General features: G+C 42.0%; 1 protein-coding gene across 5 annotated transcripts in view; it reads right to left on the reverse strand.

Annotated features, from left to right (window-relative positions):
• Positions 1–15,105, reverse strand: part of ITFG2 (integrin alpha FG-GAP repeat containing 2) — a 45,776-nt gene that overhangs the window by 14,205 nt on the left and 16,466 nt on the right. For all 5 annotated transcript variants that reach the window (XR_015794190.1, XR_015794191.1, XM_088131262.1 and 2 more), the window contains exons 5-7: positions 13,418–13,557; positions 8,741–8,889; positions 5,552–5,646 (exon numbers count right to left, since the gene is read on the reverse strand). Coding sequence is in view for 3 of the 5 variants with exons in the window: in XM_088131262.1 (XP_087987388.1) it covers positions 5,552–5,646; positions 8,741–8,889; positions 13,418–13,557 (384 nt within the window). In the remaining 2 variants the exon portion in view is untranslated. The remainder of the gene's footprint in view (positions 1–5,551; positions 5,647–8,740; positions 8,890–13,417; positions 13,558–15,105) is intronic.

Below are 15,105 nucleotides of genomic sequence, written 5' to 3' on the forward strand. Positions count from 1 at the left end.
CCTTCTGGCAGGCAACCCTTTCATCCTCAAATGTTCCTAAAGCCCTCTGAAGGGTTTGGCCTCCCCTCCATGGACGGAGGGGAAATCCTTCGTGGGCCTGGAGGAATGGAGTTCAAATCTTCAGGATCTGAGTTCTGTTCCTGCACACTGCTGAGAGGGGAGGGAAATGTCTCAGTGTTTGAGAGGTCACTGAGAGGTTTCCTCTCCCCTCTCTCAGTGGTGTGCAGGAATGGAGGATTTTTTCAGTCTGCCAGACTTGAAGGAGTAGGGAGAGGTTTGTTTCCTACTCTGGTGTAAAAGGTGATTGCCGTAAATGGGGTCGGACTTCAAGCCCTTTTATCAGAATAAAGACCTGAATGCCAAGCATCTCTTGCAAATTCCTCTTCTACAGCTGCTACTGTTAGGAAAAGGTGGTTCTCCTCTCTTGGAGACCTAGGCAGTCTCAGAAAAGCAATGGCTAGGGGGAGATTGGGGGGACACACCTTCACTTTCCCCACTCCACTCTGCCTTGCCCTACTGCAAGAGCACTTTGCATTCTCATCTGGATCAGCAACCTCACCTCACCCCTTGCCTTGCTGACTCTTGGGGAAGAAAAGGGAGAGGGGGTGGCTTTATAATTTTACGGCTTCTGAACTCCCAGAGGGTATGAGAAGTTTACTGACGTTCTTCTTTGTCCCTCACCATGGCATATGAGGAATAAAAGTGAAACGATATTTAGGACAACGATCGATAGAGCCTCCATGGACTGGTATGGTCTATCTGAAAAAAATCTTTCAAATAATTTTGGCTCTGGAAGCAATCAAGGCACTGAATAAATTCCTATGCCAATGTAGAGATTCCCTCTTCCCAGCTTTGAGTTCTGATTTTTGGAAATCATTAGGTTATCTTTATCTAAGCAGGACAGCCCACATTTTGCCTCAAGGCTATTTGCATTCACCCACACCCTGTCATGGAACAGTGGCCCACAATCTGGGACAACGCTCTCCACCTGGGGGGCATGCATTGCTACACTTATGCTAACCTCTCATGATTTATCTTCCCCTTGGTAGCACAGATCAGCCTTGCAGCTCCATCAAGCCTTGCAGCAATGGATTATCCCCACAAAGGTGATCAACAGAACACGGGACTTTGCCACTCCCTGCACTGCAAAGCAGTGGCAATCATTCTGGGGATTCTGGCTCTTTTATTAAAAGGGAAAAAGAAAAGTAGGATTGTGGCAAAGAACAGGCACGTACCTTTGCACAAATGCACACTCCCTGCATCTGAGCTCCCCCCAAATCAATCCCCTCTTGGGGACTGCGACCACAGGCCGATGCCCAAATCGGGTGCCCCATCAGCTCCGGGGCACAAAGCTGGAAACAGCCCAAGTTAATTACAGGCCTCATCAAACATTTTAAAGGTCTCCTTGAGCAACAATTATTGAAGGGGTGGAGACACTAGATGAGGCCATTTTTAAACTAAATCCACGATCTGTGGGCTCCCAAGGGTCCTCGCCCAGTCTACACCTGGCAGCAGAATTGCCCGCCCAGACAGGAGGTTTGCAGGCTGCACACATGTAAGCTGGAAGCTGACGTCTTCCTGCAACCGGGAACAAGAACTGCCAAATGCAGAAGCCGGATTCAGAAGAGAGAACAGCACTCAAGGTCACAGGGCTAACCTTCTGTGGATAATGGAAGAAACAGGGAGTTACTCCCCCCCCCCAAAAGGTATATTTTTGGTTTGTAATTTATACAAAGACTTTTGACTGAGTGTGCCACAACAATTTGTGAGTAGCCCTTAAAAATGTCATCTGCCTATGGAGAGTTTGTATGATTCCTAGGAAGCAACAGTTAGAATGGAATGTGGAACAAGATTCAGAACTGGAAAGGAATGAGCCAAATTGCACGGTTGCGGATGATCGAAGTGTAAACTTACAAAAGAGCAGCTACTGACAGACCATCCCAGCAAAATGATTTTGCATAAAGGAATAATGACATTCTTCCAGTTGTCATGCAATCTTCCCCTAAACAGGTTATACGGATACTTCATAAGCAAAGCACGTGCATATTGTAACGTTTTTCCAGCTGAATGGTCTATACCTGCAGTCCTACCATTTTCCAACATTCCCATAGCATTTTATGACTTCCATCAAGCATCCTTTTTCATATTCCACATACAGTCAGGTCCAGAAATATTGGGACATCGACACAATTCTAACATCTTTGGCTCTATACACCCGCACAATGGATTTGGAATGAAACAAACACAATGTGCCTTAACTGCAGACTGTCAGCTTTAATTTGAGGGTATGTACATCCAACTCAGGTGAACGGTGTAGGAATTACAAGAGTTTGCATATGTGCCTCCCACTTGGTAAGGGACCAAAAGTAATGGGACAGAATAATAATCATAAATCAAACTTTCCCTTTTTAATACTCGGTTGCAAATCCGTTGCAGTCAATCACAGCCTGAAGCCTGGAACGCATAGACATCACCAGACGCTGGGTTTCATCCCTGGTGATGCTCTGCCAGGCCTCTACTGCAACTGTCTTCAGTTCCTGCTTGTTCTTGGGGCATTTTCCCTTCAGTTTTGTCTTCAGCAAGTGAAATGCATGCTCAATGGGATTCAGGTCAGGTGATTGACTTGGCCATTGCATAACATTCCACTTCTGTCCCTTCAAAAACTCTTTGGTTGCTTCTGCAGTATGCTTTGGGTCATTGTCCATCTGTACTGTGAAGCGCCGTCCAATGAGTTCTGCAGCATTGGGCTGAATGTGAGCAGATAATATTGCCCGAAACACTGCAGAATTCATCCTGCTGCTTTTGTCAGCAGTCACATCATCAATAAATATAAAAGAACCAGTTCCATTGGCAGCCATACATGCCCACGCCATGACACTACCACCACCATGCTTCACTGATGAGGTTGCATGCTTAGGATCATGAGCAGTTCCTTTCCTTCTCCATACTCTTCTCTTCCCATCACTCTGGTACAAGTTGATCTTGGTCTCATCTGTCCATAGGATGTTGTTCCAGAACTGTGAAGGCTTTTTTAGATGTCGTTTGGCAAACTCTAATCTGGCCTTCCTGTTTTTGAGGCTCACCAATGGTTTACATCTTGTGGTGAACCCTCTGTATTCACTCTGGTGAAGTCGTCTTTTGATTGTTGACTTTGAGACACATACACCTACCTCCTGGAGAGTGTTCTTGATCTGGCCAACTGTTGTGAAGGGTGTTTTCTTCACCAGGGAACGAATTCTTCAGTCATCCACCACAGTTGTCTTCTGTTGTCTCCCGGGCCTTTTGGTGTTGCTGAGCTCACCGGGTGCGTTCCTTCTTTTTGAGAATGTTCCAAACAGTTGTTTTGGCCACGCCTAATGTTTTTGCTATCTCTCTGATGGGTTTGTTTTGTTTCTTCAGCCTAATGATGGCTTGCTTCACTGATAGTGACAGCTCTTTGGATCTCATCTTGAGAGTTGACAGCAACAGATTCCACATGCAAATAGCACACTTGAAATGAACTCTGGGCCTTTTATCTGCACATTGTAATTGGGGTACTGAGGGAATATCACACACCTGGCCATGGAACAGCTGAGAAGCCAATTGTCCCATTACTTTTGGTCCCTTAACAAGTGGGAGGCACATATGCAAACTGTTGTAATTCCTACACCGTTCACCTGAGTTGGATGTACATACCCTCAAATTAAAGCTGACAGTCTGCAGTTAAGGCACATTGTGTTTGTTTCATTCCAAATCCATTGTGGTGGTGTATAGAGCCAAAGATGTTAGAATTGTGTCGATGTCCCAATATTTCTGGACCTGACTGTACTTACTTCCATGGCACTTTTCATTCTATTACAAGCAGTTTACGCTTCCCATTCATTCTCTTCTTTCTCTCCTACTTTCACTCTTATTTCTTTCACTTCTTTCCTTTTCTTCCACATCCAAGATCCACTTGACACTACCAAATAGGGATCCCAATCTTGATTAGCACTCCTAATTCAAAAAGTTACTGTAGTACAATAAGTCTTCCATCTACTACTTTCATTTCATAGAAACACAGGGTTGGAGGTCTGCTAGTCCAGCCCCCTGCCCAGTGAAGGAATCCTCATACCATCCTGGACAAAGGGCTGTCCAACCTCCAGTGATAGAGCACCCACAACTTCAGGCAGCAGGCAGTTCCACTGCTTAACAGCGCCAACGGTCAGGACGTTCCTTATTTTAAGCTTGGATCTCCCTCTGTGAAGCTCCCACCTGCCGGCCCTTGCCCTCCTCTCGCAGGCAGTGGAGAACAGACCCACACCCTCTGGCCTGGGGCACCCCCCTTCCTGCATCGGAAGACCCCTTAGCCTTCTCTTCTTCAGGCTAAACGTACCAAGGTTGTTTAACTGCCGTTTGTACGATTTTGCCTCTGAGCTCCTCACCATCTGGCACTCTTCTCTATATTTTTTCCAGTTCTGTGTCCTTTTTGTGCTGTGGCGACCAGAATGGGACATAGCGCAGTCTGACCATAGAAGGATACTATCGCTTGCTGTGATCTTCACACTGTGCCTCTGTTGATGCAGCCCAAAACTCTGGGTGGCTCTTTTGGCAGCTGCAGCGTGCTTAATCTGTGGTCTACCAGTGTACCTGGATCCTTCTTGCTGAGCCAGGCACCACCTATCTTGTACCTGTGCATCTGGCTTTTCCAGCCTTTTGTTGGATAGGGCCCAGTGTTCAAGTCTATCAAGATCCTTATGAAACTTGAGCCTATCTTCTGAGCAGTTAGCAATATCCCCTCAGCTTTCTGTCATTTGCAAATGTTATGAACATCCCTTTTATTCCCTCATCTAAGTAATTTATGAAGATGTGTATTTATTGTTCATTTATTTGTTTATTCAGTTTTCATGTCTTTGAGTGGCTTACAAAATAAAGAGCAGCATAAATGTTGAGGAAGTAGAAACAAAATAACAAATACCCAAAAAGAATTACAAGAAGCTGGCAATCCAGACGACATCTCAAACAGGTGGTCCCTACCACGCTAGCCCAAGGCCTGGGAGAACAGCCAGGTTTTCAAGGCCTTCTGGAACGTTATCAGTGTGGGAGCGGCCCAGATCTTGTGGGGACCTCTTTCCAGAAAGCAGGTGCCTCTACAGAGGAGGAATGCTTCCTGGGCCCTTAAAGATAACATTGCTTAATTGAGAGGACCCGCAGCACACCCCCTCTGCTGGATCGTACCAGCTGGGCAGAAACCGTGGGAGATGGGTGGTCCCTCAAATAACCAGAGACTAGTTATGTCCCACAGGGCTTTATACACGATAACCAGGACCTGAATTGCACCTGGAAGAAAGCACACTGGCCACCAGTGCGGCTTGCAAAGCAGAGGGGTCACGTGGGCATGGCGAGGCAAGCGCATCGCTGCTCATGCTGGTGCAGTCTAGACCAGCTGAACCTTCCAAGTGGTCTTCAAAGGGCAGCCATCTGGCGTGTACTGCAGTAGTCTAGCCATGAGGTGATAAAGCTTCCACGTTTCATCTACGTGGGAATGCAGCAGAGTTTCTAATTTTTTACCGTGAGTAGAATTTATACTTACCTCTGCCAATGGTTCCAATAAGATGAGTGGAAACATTCTTGTTGTGAATTCTACCTGATGTCTGGTGGAGAATGACATCACGGACTGGGCCTTCCCTAGGAAGTAGTAAAGAAATGTAGGGGATCTAAACTGTGATAACAGCATTATCCTGTAGTTTGGGCCCCAGTGGAAAGAGAGACATGGCTTTTTAGATCCAAAGCTGAAAAGGAGCTCTGAAGGGTGGAGGGTGGTCATACTCACTGGGCCTGCTGGCATCTCCTTCAAGAACCCACTCCTTTTCCTGGGTTCACACAGGAACTGCATTTCAGTTAAGGGGGCACCAATAGGATGCAACAAGTCCAATTTGGGAGTGTGAGAATAAAATGCATGCTATGGGAAAATGGAATTTACCAATTCTAGCAATGTAATATGTCTGGGAAGAACAAAATGATCTCGGGCTGCACAATTACCACAGTTGTGGTATAAAATGTTTACAGACGGTACATAACTCCATTCATAATTGCAAAATATATATAAATTATATAACAAGAAATGTCGGAAATGCTGTGGTACTGAAGGAACATTTTATTACATGTGGTGGCTGTGTAAATTCAAAAGTACTAGAAAGAAATATACAGTATTAAAAAAAAACTTGAATTTTTTTCTACTACAAATCTTTTCAGAACAAATAAAATAAAAAAATATCATAATAAATTATAGTACACGCTTGACAGCTACAAAGGTAAATTTGGCCCAGCATTGGAAAAGAAATACTTTGCCAGCAATACCAGACTGGGAAACCAAACTTGGGGAATATGCAGCAATGGCAAAAGTAACGCTAAACTTCCAGAGTAGAAGTTAGACTAAATTTAAGCAAGAATGCATCCCCACATATTACATATCACACAAGGCAAACTTAGATATTTAGAATAAGGTTTTTAAGGGGGAAATGCTTGATATAAAGATAGTAATCAGAAGCAATTTTAATGTTTATAAATATTTCGATGGAATTATCAGTCGGGTACAATGAGAGGGAATTTAGAACTCAATATTGTTTTTAATGATTTTTTAAATTATTTTTCATGTTTTTCTTCTCTTTTTTTTTACAAGATGATGTGCATTTATTTTAGGAATAATGACATCAATATCAATATTGTTTAGAGTTTTGTAGCAATTTTCAATTATTTCTTAACTGAAATAATGTGAGTAGTTTTCAATATTCTAATCAATGAAATAATGAATTTTAAATTTTGTGATAATTGTCCATATTGTTTATTTACTGAACTTTTATTTTCTATCCACTATGTACTTTTTTACTTTATTCTTTTATTTAGACATTTATTTTGTTCATTCAATGATTTAAAATAATTTTTTAAAAAAGTTTTTTAAAAAAGAGAGAAAGGAATAGTGGCTTTCCCAGAGAAATGAGGGCCCAGACAAGTTGGGGAGAAGGATAGATATTGATAACACATTATTATTATTATTGTTATTATTTTATGGTAAGAGGAGTTTGAAGCAGAGTCTGCAGATATCAGTTGATAACGGGGGTGCACCAGCTTTTCTTCAACAAGAACATGGACTGAATAGCCCAGAAATAGCCTTCTTTCCCATTCAAAAATTTCAAACTATTAGTGATTATGATAGTAATAGTATTTTATATCAACTATCCTGCTACTTAATGTTAACAAAGTGGAGTACATCAAATAAAAGCCATCAAAATTTCAGATCTTTAAAATGATGAAACATGAAGCACATGCCCTGGAATGAGCTATTCAAGAATTTAGTACTGTAGTAGACAACCTGTGACCTGCTGGGTCATCGTTTCAGAGATATTTCCTTACCTAAACAGAGAAAGAGAATGAAGGATGTGTGTTTTTTTATTTTATGGTTTTTATATTTATAAGGTGCACTGGGATGGCATTTAATTTTGTTGTACGAAGTGCAATGACAATAAAGTTTACAAATTACAAATTACCAAGGTAAAAAACAACAACAGTGGGATTGTGAGTGACTTGCTGCCGGCTTCTCCATTGACTTTGCTTGTGGGAAAGCCAGCAGAGAGCATCCGAAATCTTCCTCCCTCCCCCCCACATATAATATAGGCTTGCGCCATTTGCCCTCCTCTCACAAGTGCCCCCATGAAGCCTCCTTCTCTTTGACTGACCTGCAGAACCTCCTGCCACTTTGCTGCGAGGAGGTCGAACAAAGGGAGCCATGCACCGTGAGGAATACTGCACACCCACTCCTCATTCCGGTGTGTTCCCAAGGGCCCCCTCCCTCGAAGGAGGAAGAGGGCTCACCCATCAATCAGCCCTACCTTGCCAGTAGGCATCCAAGTTGCTCCCTTATCCTTCCCTCAACACTCACAGCCATTAAATTTCAAATTTCTGCCTCACTTCCAAAGTAGACAACTGCCACTCGCCCCTTGGGCCTTGCCACAGCCAATTGCACGCAGGGGACAGAGGGAGGTGGGAAAGAGGTCAGGGATATGCCCATGATGATCACATGACCTGGGCTGACCATGGTGGTGCAGCAGCACAGCAGTGCTGAAGCAGCCACAAATTCCCCAAATTTCAATCCCATGGGAGTAATGGGTCTCGGATTTTGGTTGCATTCTGTAAATGGGCTCATCTGAGGTACCTTGGTTCAAAAACTGTTGCCCTATGATGCACCGTTTCACCCAGTTGAAGGTTACAGGCATGAGAGTTTTAGTAGTATATAGATAAAAATAAAAATACGATTAAACATATTATTAGAAGTTTTGTGGATTCATGAAGTATCCTCAACAAGATTCAACATGCCGAAAATCAAATAAATTGTAAGGTTTCTCATTTCTATGCTGTCTAATAAAATGCAAAAAAGGAAATACACAAATACTAAAAATACTACATTCCCATATTAACACAGAAATATACAGATTTTATTTTTTGACTGCTGATTTTCATTAAGACATTGGTTATCAATGAGCTTCTAATATTTGCACGCAAGATTTTTTAATGGTATTTCTCATACATTTTCCACTGTTTTGGGAGGTGGGACAGGGCTACACACCAATGAAGTAGATTGTCCATGTCAAATTTCAACAGGGTAATACTGAAGAAGCATCCCCACAGCTCCATAACATGAAAGAACCAAGAAGTATACTAATTGTCTTAGTTTAATATGTTTTAATAATTAATTTAATTTTTAATTTAATAACAGCAGTCTCACCTGCTAGATGCAGAATGGTCTATCATCTCTGTAGGAGGTTGCTGCTCTTTTTTCCAAGTACAGAGTAAGATTGCATAACCACACCCTGGCTGGGACACCATCATCTCAGGAGAACCATCAGAATCTGGGTTCACAGACAAGCTATCCACCTGTTCTAGCCAAGAAAAAGAATCAAACCTAATCAGCCAATTTAAAGAACTTTCATTACTGCTTCTGCTGCTGTCCCATACTCTGTAGTTTAGTCCTGAACTCAGGACAAAACAGCAGCATTCTGAATATTGTCCTACTGATCTAAATGAGATGAGGTATAGTGTTGGGTGAAGGAGAGCAGCAGCTATATAAACAAATATGTAGGGTGAGAAGAACCATTTTGGATTCCGCTGGCCATGGGAGACATGGATCAAAATTGCTTTAAGATTACTGCTGAAGACTATCTAGGTTTAAAGAAACCAAGTTTTATTTTTTGGTGAGTATATCTGGCTGTCTTAGGGAAACGTGGCAGAAGGATGCTAGTTCAAGGTAGAGGATGATAGACTACTTCCTATTGAGAGTTAGATTTGCCCAAATGACTCCTTTTTGCAGGAGCAGGAAACCCATTGAAAGGGAATGGATTCCAGAAGGCTTTGAGAAAGTTTCTAATCAATCTGGGAACATCAGCCAAAGCCCTGATCAACCTTTAGGACATGATGATAAATTAGATAACATAATCACTCTCGAGGGTCCCTCATTGTACAGAGCTCATGTAGCCCTTTGGTTCAGCCCTCAAGCAAACTGGAAGATGACCAGAATGAAGATGCTCTGACAGAACTCTGAGTTCATGATTGATCTTATTCCATGGCAATAATGGAGAAAGCAGATTTTTTGTCCAACATTGTACCCTCACAGTATTGTCCAGAACCACCCAGGAAGCAGGCAGTGTTCAAATTTAATGAAACAAACAAATAAATTTCTGGGTGTTTCAGAGGTTTGGGACATCTGGCCTTGTAGGAGCTCCTGGTTCTTCAAAAAACTGCTGGTATGTCTCTGTGGTATGCTTACTAGTTATCATACTCAGATTATGTCGTGGACTCCTCTTTCTGCCTCTGAATATGGAGCAGAGAACCTGATGAATTGTCAGCGTGAGAGTGGGGAGCCAAGAGCAGTCAGTCACCTGAGGCAGTTTCCATGTCTATGAGTTTGACTCAGCACAGGTAGATGCTGACTGCGAGATGAATCCAGGCCTGAGTTAAGTGCTTAGCCCTAAAAATATCTGTGCAACTCAAGAGGACAGGGCAGCAATTCCCTCAGTCAATCAAAGCCAAGGGCTCTTGCTAAAGAAGGACATCCACCTTGTATTTTTCATTTCCAGGTGTGTTTTCTGACCACAAACATTCTCTGTCTCCACTTGGGGGCTGATTTCTGGCATGTGGCTCTGAATGGGTTCCTGTGAATGCTGCTGGCTCTGGACTTCTGGCCACCAACCAAAGGCTCAGTTTTTTGCTACTTTGGCAACTTCCGCAGATCGACTTACTCCAGATGACAGTCAAGAGTGCTCTGACATGTCTCACATTATCAGATTTATAAACTTTAGCTTTTTCATTATCTCTTTTTATGTACAGGTAGTCCTTCCTTAAAGAGCATTCAAAGTTATAACAGCCTTGGAAAAAGTGCTTTACTACCTGTACTTGTACTTATGACCACCACAAACTGCTGCATCACCCCTGCAGTCACATGATTGTGATTTGTGACCTTTTTTATGATGCTTATTAAGCAAATCACCACAGTCGTTAAGCAAAGGACATGGTCGTTAAGCAAATCATGTGGTCATTATGTGAATTCTGGCAAAAAAGGTCCATTGGAGAAGCTGGATTTGCTTAATGACCATGTGATTTGCTTAACGGCTGTTGTAAAAAAGGTTGTAAAATCAGCTCTGGTCATGTGAGAATTCACTTAACAACTAAGTGACCTAAATTCCAGTCCTTATCATGGCTGGATAGTGAGGACTACCTGTAATGACGTAATTTTGGCTATCTAAATTTCAGCTACCTAATAAACCATCAACCCTAAGTTAGAATCAATTTGTTAATTCAACTCTGGTCTGCTTGCAACTCAGCCTCAGATGGGATAGGCTGCAAATTTGGGCAACTCAAACTGTCGAGATCTTTAGGGCACTACCAGATCAGACAGGATGCTTGAGAGAGTTTGGCCAACCACCCATTTGCTTGACTCTTCCCTTGTGAAGCTTATAACCTCTAGTATAAAAGGACAGCTGATCCAGGTTATATATTCCCCTTGCAGTAATGAATTACATGAAGGTCACAGACAGACGCTCAATGCAGATAAAACAGAGATTCTGTCAGTGGATGTTCTATCTGTATGGATGAATGGAATTTAGCCTGTTCTGGAAGGCACTGCATGCTCATGAAGAATCATAACTGAAGCAAACTTTTACATTTATCTTAGCCTCTAGTGGCACAAACCACCCTTTATTGCTCTAGGCTGCTATGTCAGCTTAAGCCTTACATGGGTTGGGGCAGCCTTATTACTGTAATCCATGCCCTGGTATCTTATTTCAATTTCAGCTATGCAGTTTATGTTTGATGATGCTGGAAATTATGAATACAATCCATCAGTTCTGTGCAGTCTTCACTGGCTTTCAGTTTATTTCTGATTCCAATTCTAAATGCAGGTATTTCATTTATGGCTTTGGATCACATTAACTGAAGGAGTGTCCCACATTCTGCACGGCCTTACCTATACCGTTAGGGTTAGGGTTGAGGGTGCTGATCCTCAAGTGCAGGGTGGTTATCAGAGAGCAGGCCTTCTCAGGAGAAGTCATTCTTGACTTTAGCATCCCCTTGCCAGTACCTACACAGACATTACACTAATCCCTTTGGGGTAAGATATGGACATTTTTAGCCTCTTAGGCCTTTTCATATATTAATACATTAATGTTAAAGTAATGTAATTTTAAGCCTAGTAGCTTCAGAAACTTCTCTGGCTGATGCTTATATTTTTTACTGCATTTTGATGATTCTGTATTTTAATTATTATTTGAAATTTGTATATTATGCTTTTAATGTCACTGTGGAAAAACTTGATATTGGAGAGCAACAGATTTTTTAAATAAAGAAACATTATGGACATTCTGTGCATTACATAGCACTGCTACAATATTATTGATGTGGAACTTTCAGGTTGCTTGCTAAATGAAAAACAACTCCTATGTTGCTTTGTTTGTTGAGTTTTGGAGGTCAGTTGCCAAATGCACGGTGTAAATTGTTTTAATTATGAGGAACAATTGGAGTGTCGATGGCTGGTGTGGGTCTTCCGGGCTGTGTGGCCGTGTTCTGGAAGTTTTGTTTCCTAATGTTTCGCCAGCATCTGTGACCGGCATCTTCAGAGTGCAGGAGGACAGATGGGAGCAGTTCTCTCTGTGCCCAGGGTGATGTGACCCTTTTGTGGGTATTTATAGAGATCTGAGGGCGGGGGGGGGGGATTGGGGGGGTGTTGGGGTTACTGAGTGGCTGCTTGTTTTGGTGTCAGAATATGTGTGTATCTTCCTGGGGATTAGGCAGGGTTTTTTCTTCTTCTCAACTCAACAACTCAATAGAAGAAAAAACCCTGCCTAATCCCCAGGAAGATACACACATATTCTGACACCAAAACAAGCAGCCACTCAGTAACCCAAACACCCCCAATCCCCCCGCCCTCAGATCTCTATAAATACCCACAAAAGGGTCACATCATCCTGGGCACAGAGAGAACTGCTCCCATCTGTGCTCCTGCACTCTGAAGATGCCGGTCACAGATGCTGGCGAAACGTTAGGAAACAAAACTTCCAGAACATGGCCACACAGCCCGGAAGACCCACACCAGCCATCGTATGCCGGCCGTGAAAGCCTTCGACAATAAATTGGAGTGTCCCTTACATCAACAGTCAGAAAAAAAGGGGATTGCTTTTACAATCTTAATGGACTGAAGTAAATGCACTGTTTTTGTCTGCTTCTTTAGTGAACTAAGTTCTGTGTATTGTGTAGGCATGTGTAATTGTCACTGCCATTATTTGTTATGGGAATTTTAAAAAATAATTCCCTTGGCCCTTTTTCCTGTAGCTCAAGTAGTACATAGTGATACAGACTATTATTTACCTGGTTTTTGTCCCAAGGATGAAAAATGAGAAGCAAGGGACTTGTGTTGAATAACCATTGTTTCCTATGGTGGAAAACTGGAAACAAGGTTTGTCTTGAGAACACATTTAATTCAGAACATTCTAATGGGACATCTCAGAAGAAAACTTTTTCGTTGCATTTACACTCCTCAGATTAGACACCTGCAATTGATTTCCTTACTTCCTGATCCTTGTACGCCACTTAAACTACCTTCACTATGGATGTATTCACTTTTGTTCATTTCTCTTGAGATTTCTATGGTCTTTGATACAGCTGGTCATAGTCTTTATACCACCTGCTTGTCTTCCTACCTGTCTAAATGTTAGGAATTTTTCTAAATGACAGCATTACAGATAACAGGAAAATCTAGAATGCGATAGAAGTTGAAGTTCTCTGGGGGAGGTGGGTAGCATATAAATTTAATAAATGAACAAGGAGACAACAGCTACAAAGCTAACTATACTGTTTTTTTCACCCCATGTGGCTCCTTTTCCTGAAGTCCTTGCTTCTGAAACACATCTCCTACCTGTCCCTCCAGCAGCCACTTTTTGAGCAACACCAGTTGTCCAGAGAGGCTGTCAGAACTCTCAGATGAATCCTCCCAACGAAAGGCTCGCACCACACGGTCAGTATAGCCTATTACCAATTCACTCTTTCCATCTCCGTCTGCAGGGAGCAAAAGGCAGACTAAAATTTGTAGCTTGGAAGAATAAATTGTAGAAAATCACAAAGAAACAAAAGGAATCCATCTTGCTTGTTCCAAAACATCATACCATGTGCTCTCCGATAATCAATTAACTTTAAATCAATGGCCTAAGGTACACTTATTTAATTATTGTTTCCAGAATCTTAATGTAAGACTGAATGAAAAATAAAATAAAGATCTTTCTTGCAGTAAACACCATTGAGAGGACATGATCTCTGAAGTTGATATAGTTAATTCTATTCTGATGGTTCAACTGATTCTGCCATCAAAGACTTAATACCTAGCAGGGGGGAAATTTATGAACCATAGCTAGATCAAAAGTCATGGATATTGCACATTCTTCAGCTACTTCCCTGGTTGAAGGACTTGGAAAATCACATCATCCCTTCCTTTGGTCAATTTAGAACTATTATGTGTTCCTTTTCTCTGACCTGATTTCCCTTCCCTTCCCTTTTCCTTCCCAAGTCTCCTTTTTCAGCACCATAGTGACTGGGAATGGTCATTGAACGAATGGTTGGTAAGCAAGAACTACCTGTATACTAAGTTTACTTACACAGCATTATATTGTTTTTTTTTCAGAGAAAGAAAACTGTGTGAAACATGGTGATTTCTGTAGTATACAAATAGACCTCACTTACTGACTGCCTCATTCAGCGACTGTTCAAAGTTACAACAGTGCTGAAAAAATAACAACCAATGCCTGCATTTACAACCTTTGCAGCATTCCTCAGTCACGTGATTGCCATTATAGTCAGTACATGTTGTCCTGTGCCTGATCTGTTGTTTTTCTTTTTTTCCCTCCCTTGCAGAGCAGAGAGATCAGAGAGGAAGGGATTACAAGAGAGTAAGCCGGCACACAATGGGAAATATACCAAGCTGGGGCAGCTGGCACCACTGCATTCCTTTTGATGTGTATTCCTCATTGTGTGCCTGCTTAGTCTCTTGTAATCCCTTCCTCTCCAATGAATGTAAATACAAACATTAATTCCCTTCTTGCTAATTATCCCAGTGCCAGAGTGAGCATTCCAAAGGGCAGGGGAGTGGGGAAAAAAGAAAGCTGAAGTAAAATCGTTAGGAGACAAATAACAGCTGAAGGTGTGAAACTGATTAGTCTTGTCAGTTTTGAGCTGGCTCTCCCAGCACTGGGGTGAGCATTCCAAAAGGTGGGGGAGTGGGAAAAAGGAAAGCACAGTCACGGTCACATGATTTCCCACTTAGCGATCGGTCCCAATTGTGGTCACTAAATGAGGACAACTTTTATCAGATATTTAAGAACCAACAACAATTACAATTCACTGAAACTCATAGAATGGTCACTACTAATTTCAATACTTTCATTTATGCCGTAATCACATTTATGTAACAATATAGAATCTCATTACCATTAGAGAAACTGACTGCAATAAAATACAACTAAAATATAGCTATTTATCCTCCCTGACTCTAAGTAATTAACAATAAAAAAATACAAAAATAAATTTCAAGTGAACTTCTGGTTGCAAAGCTGG

Source organism: Python bivittatus, unplaced genomic scaffold (genome assembly GCF_059951505.1).
Source record: "Python bivittatus isolate LINGU-HERP-01145 unplaced genomic scaffold, Pbiv_v1 ctg000970_np1212, whole genome shotgun sequence".
In the NCBI taxonomy this organism is placed as follows: Eukaryota; Metazoa; Chordata; class Lepidosauria; order Squamata; family Pythonidae; genus Python; species Python bivittatus.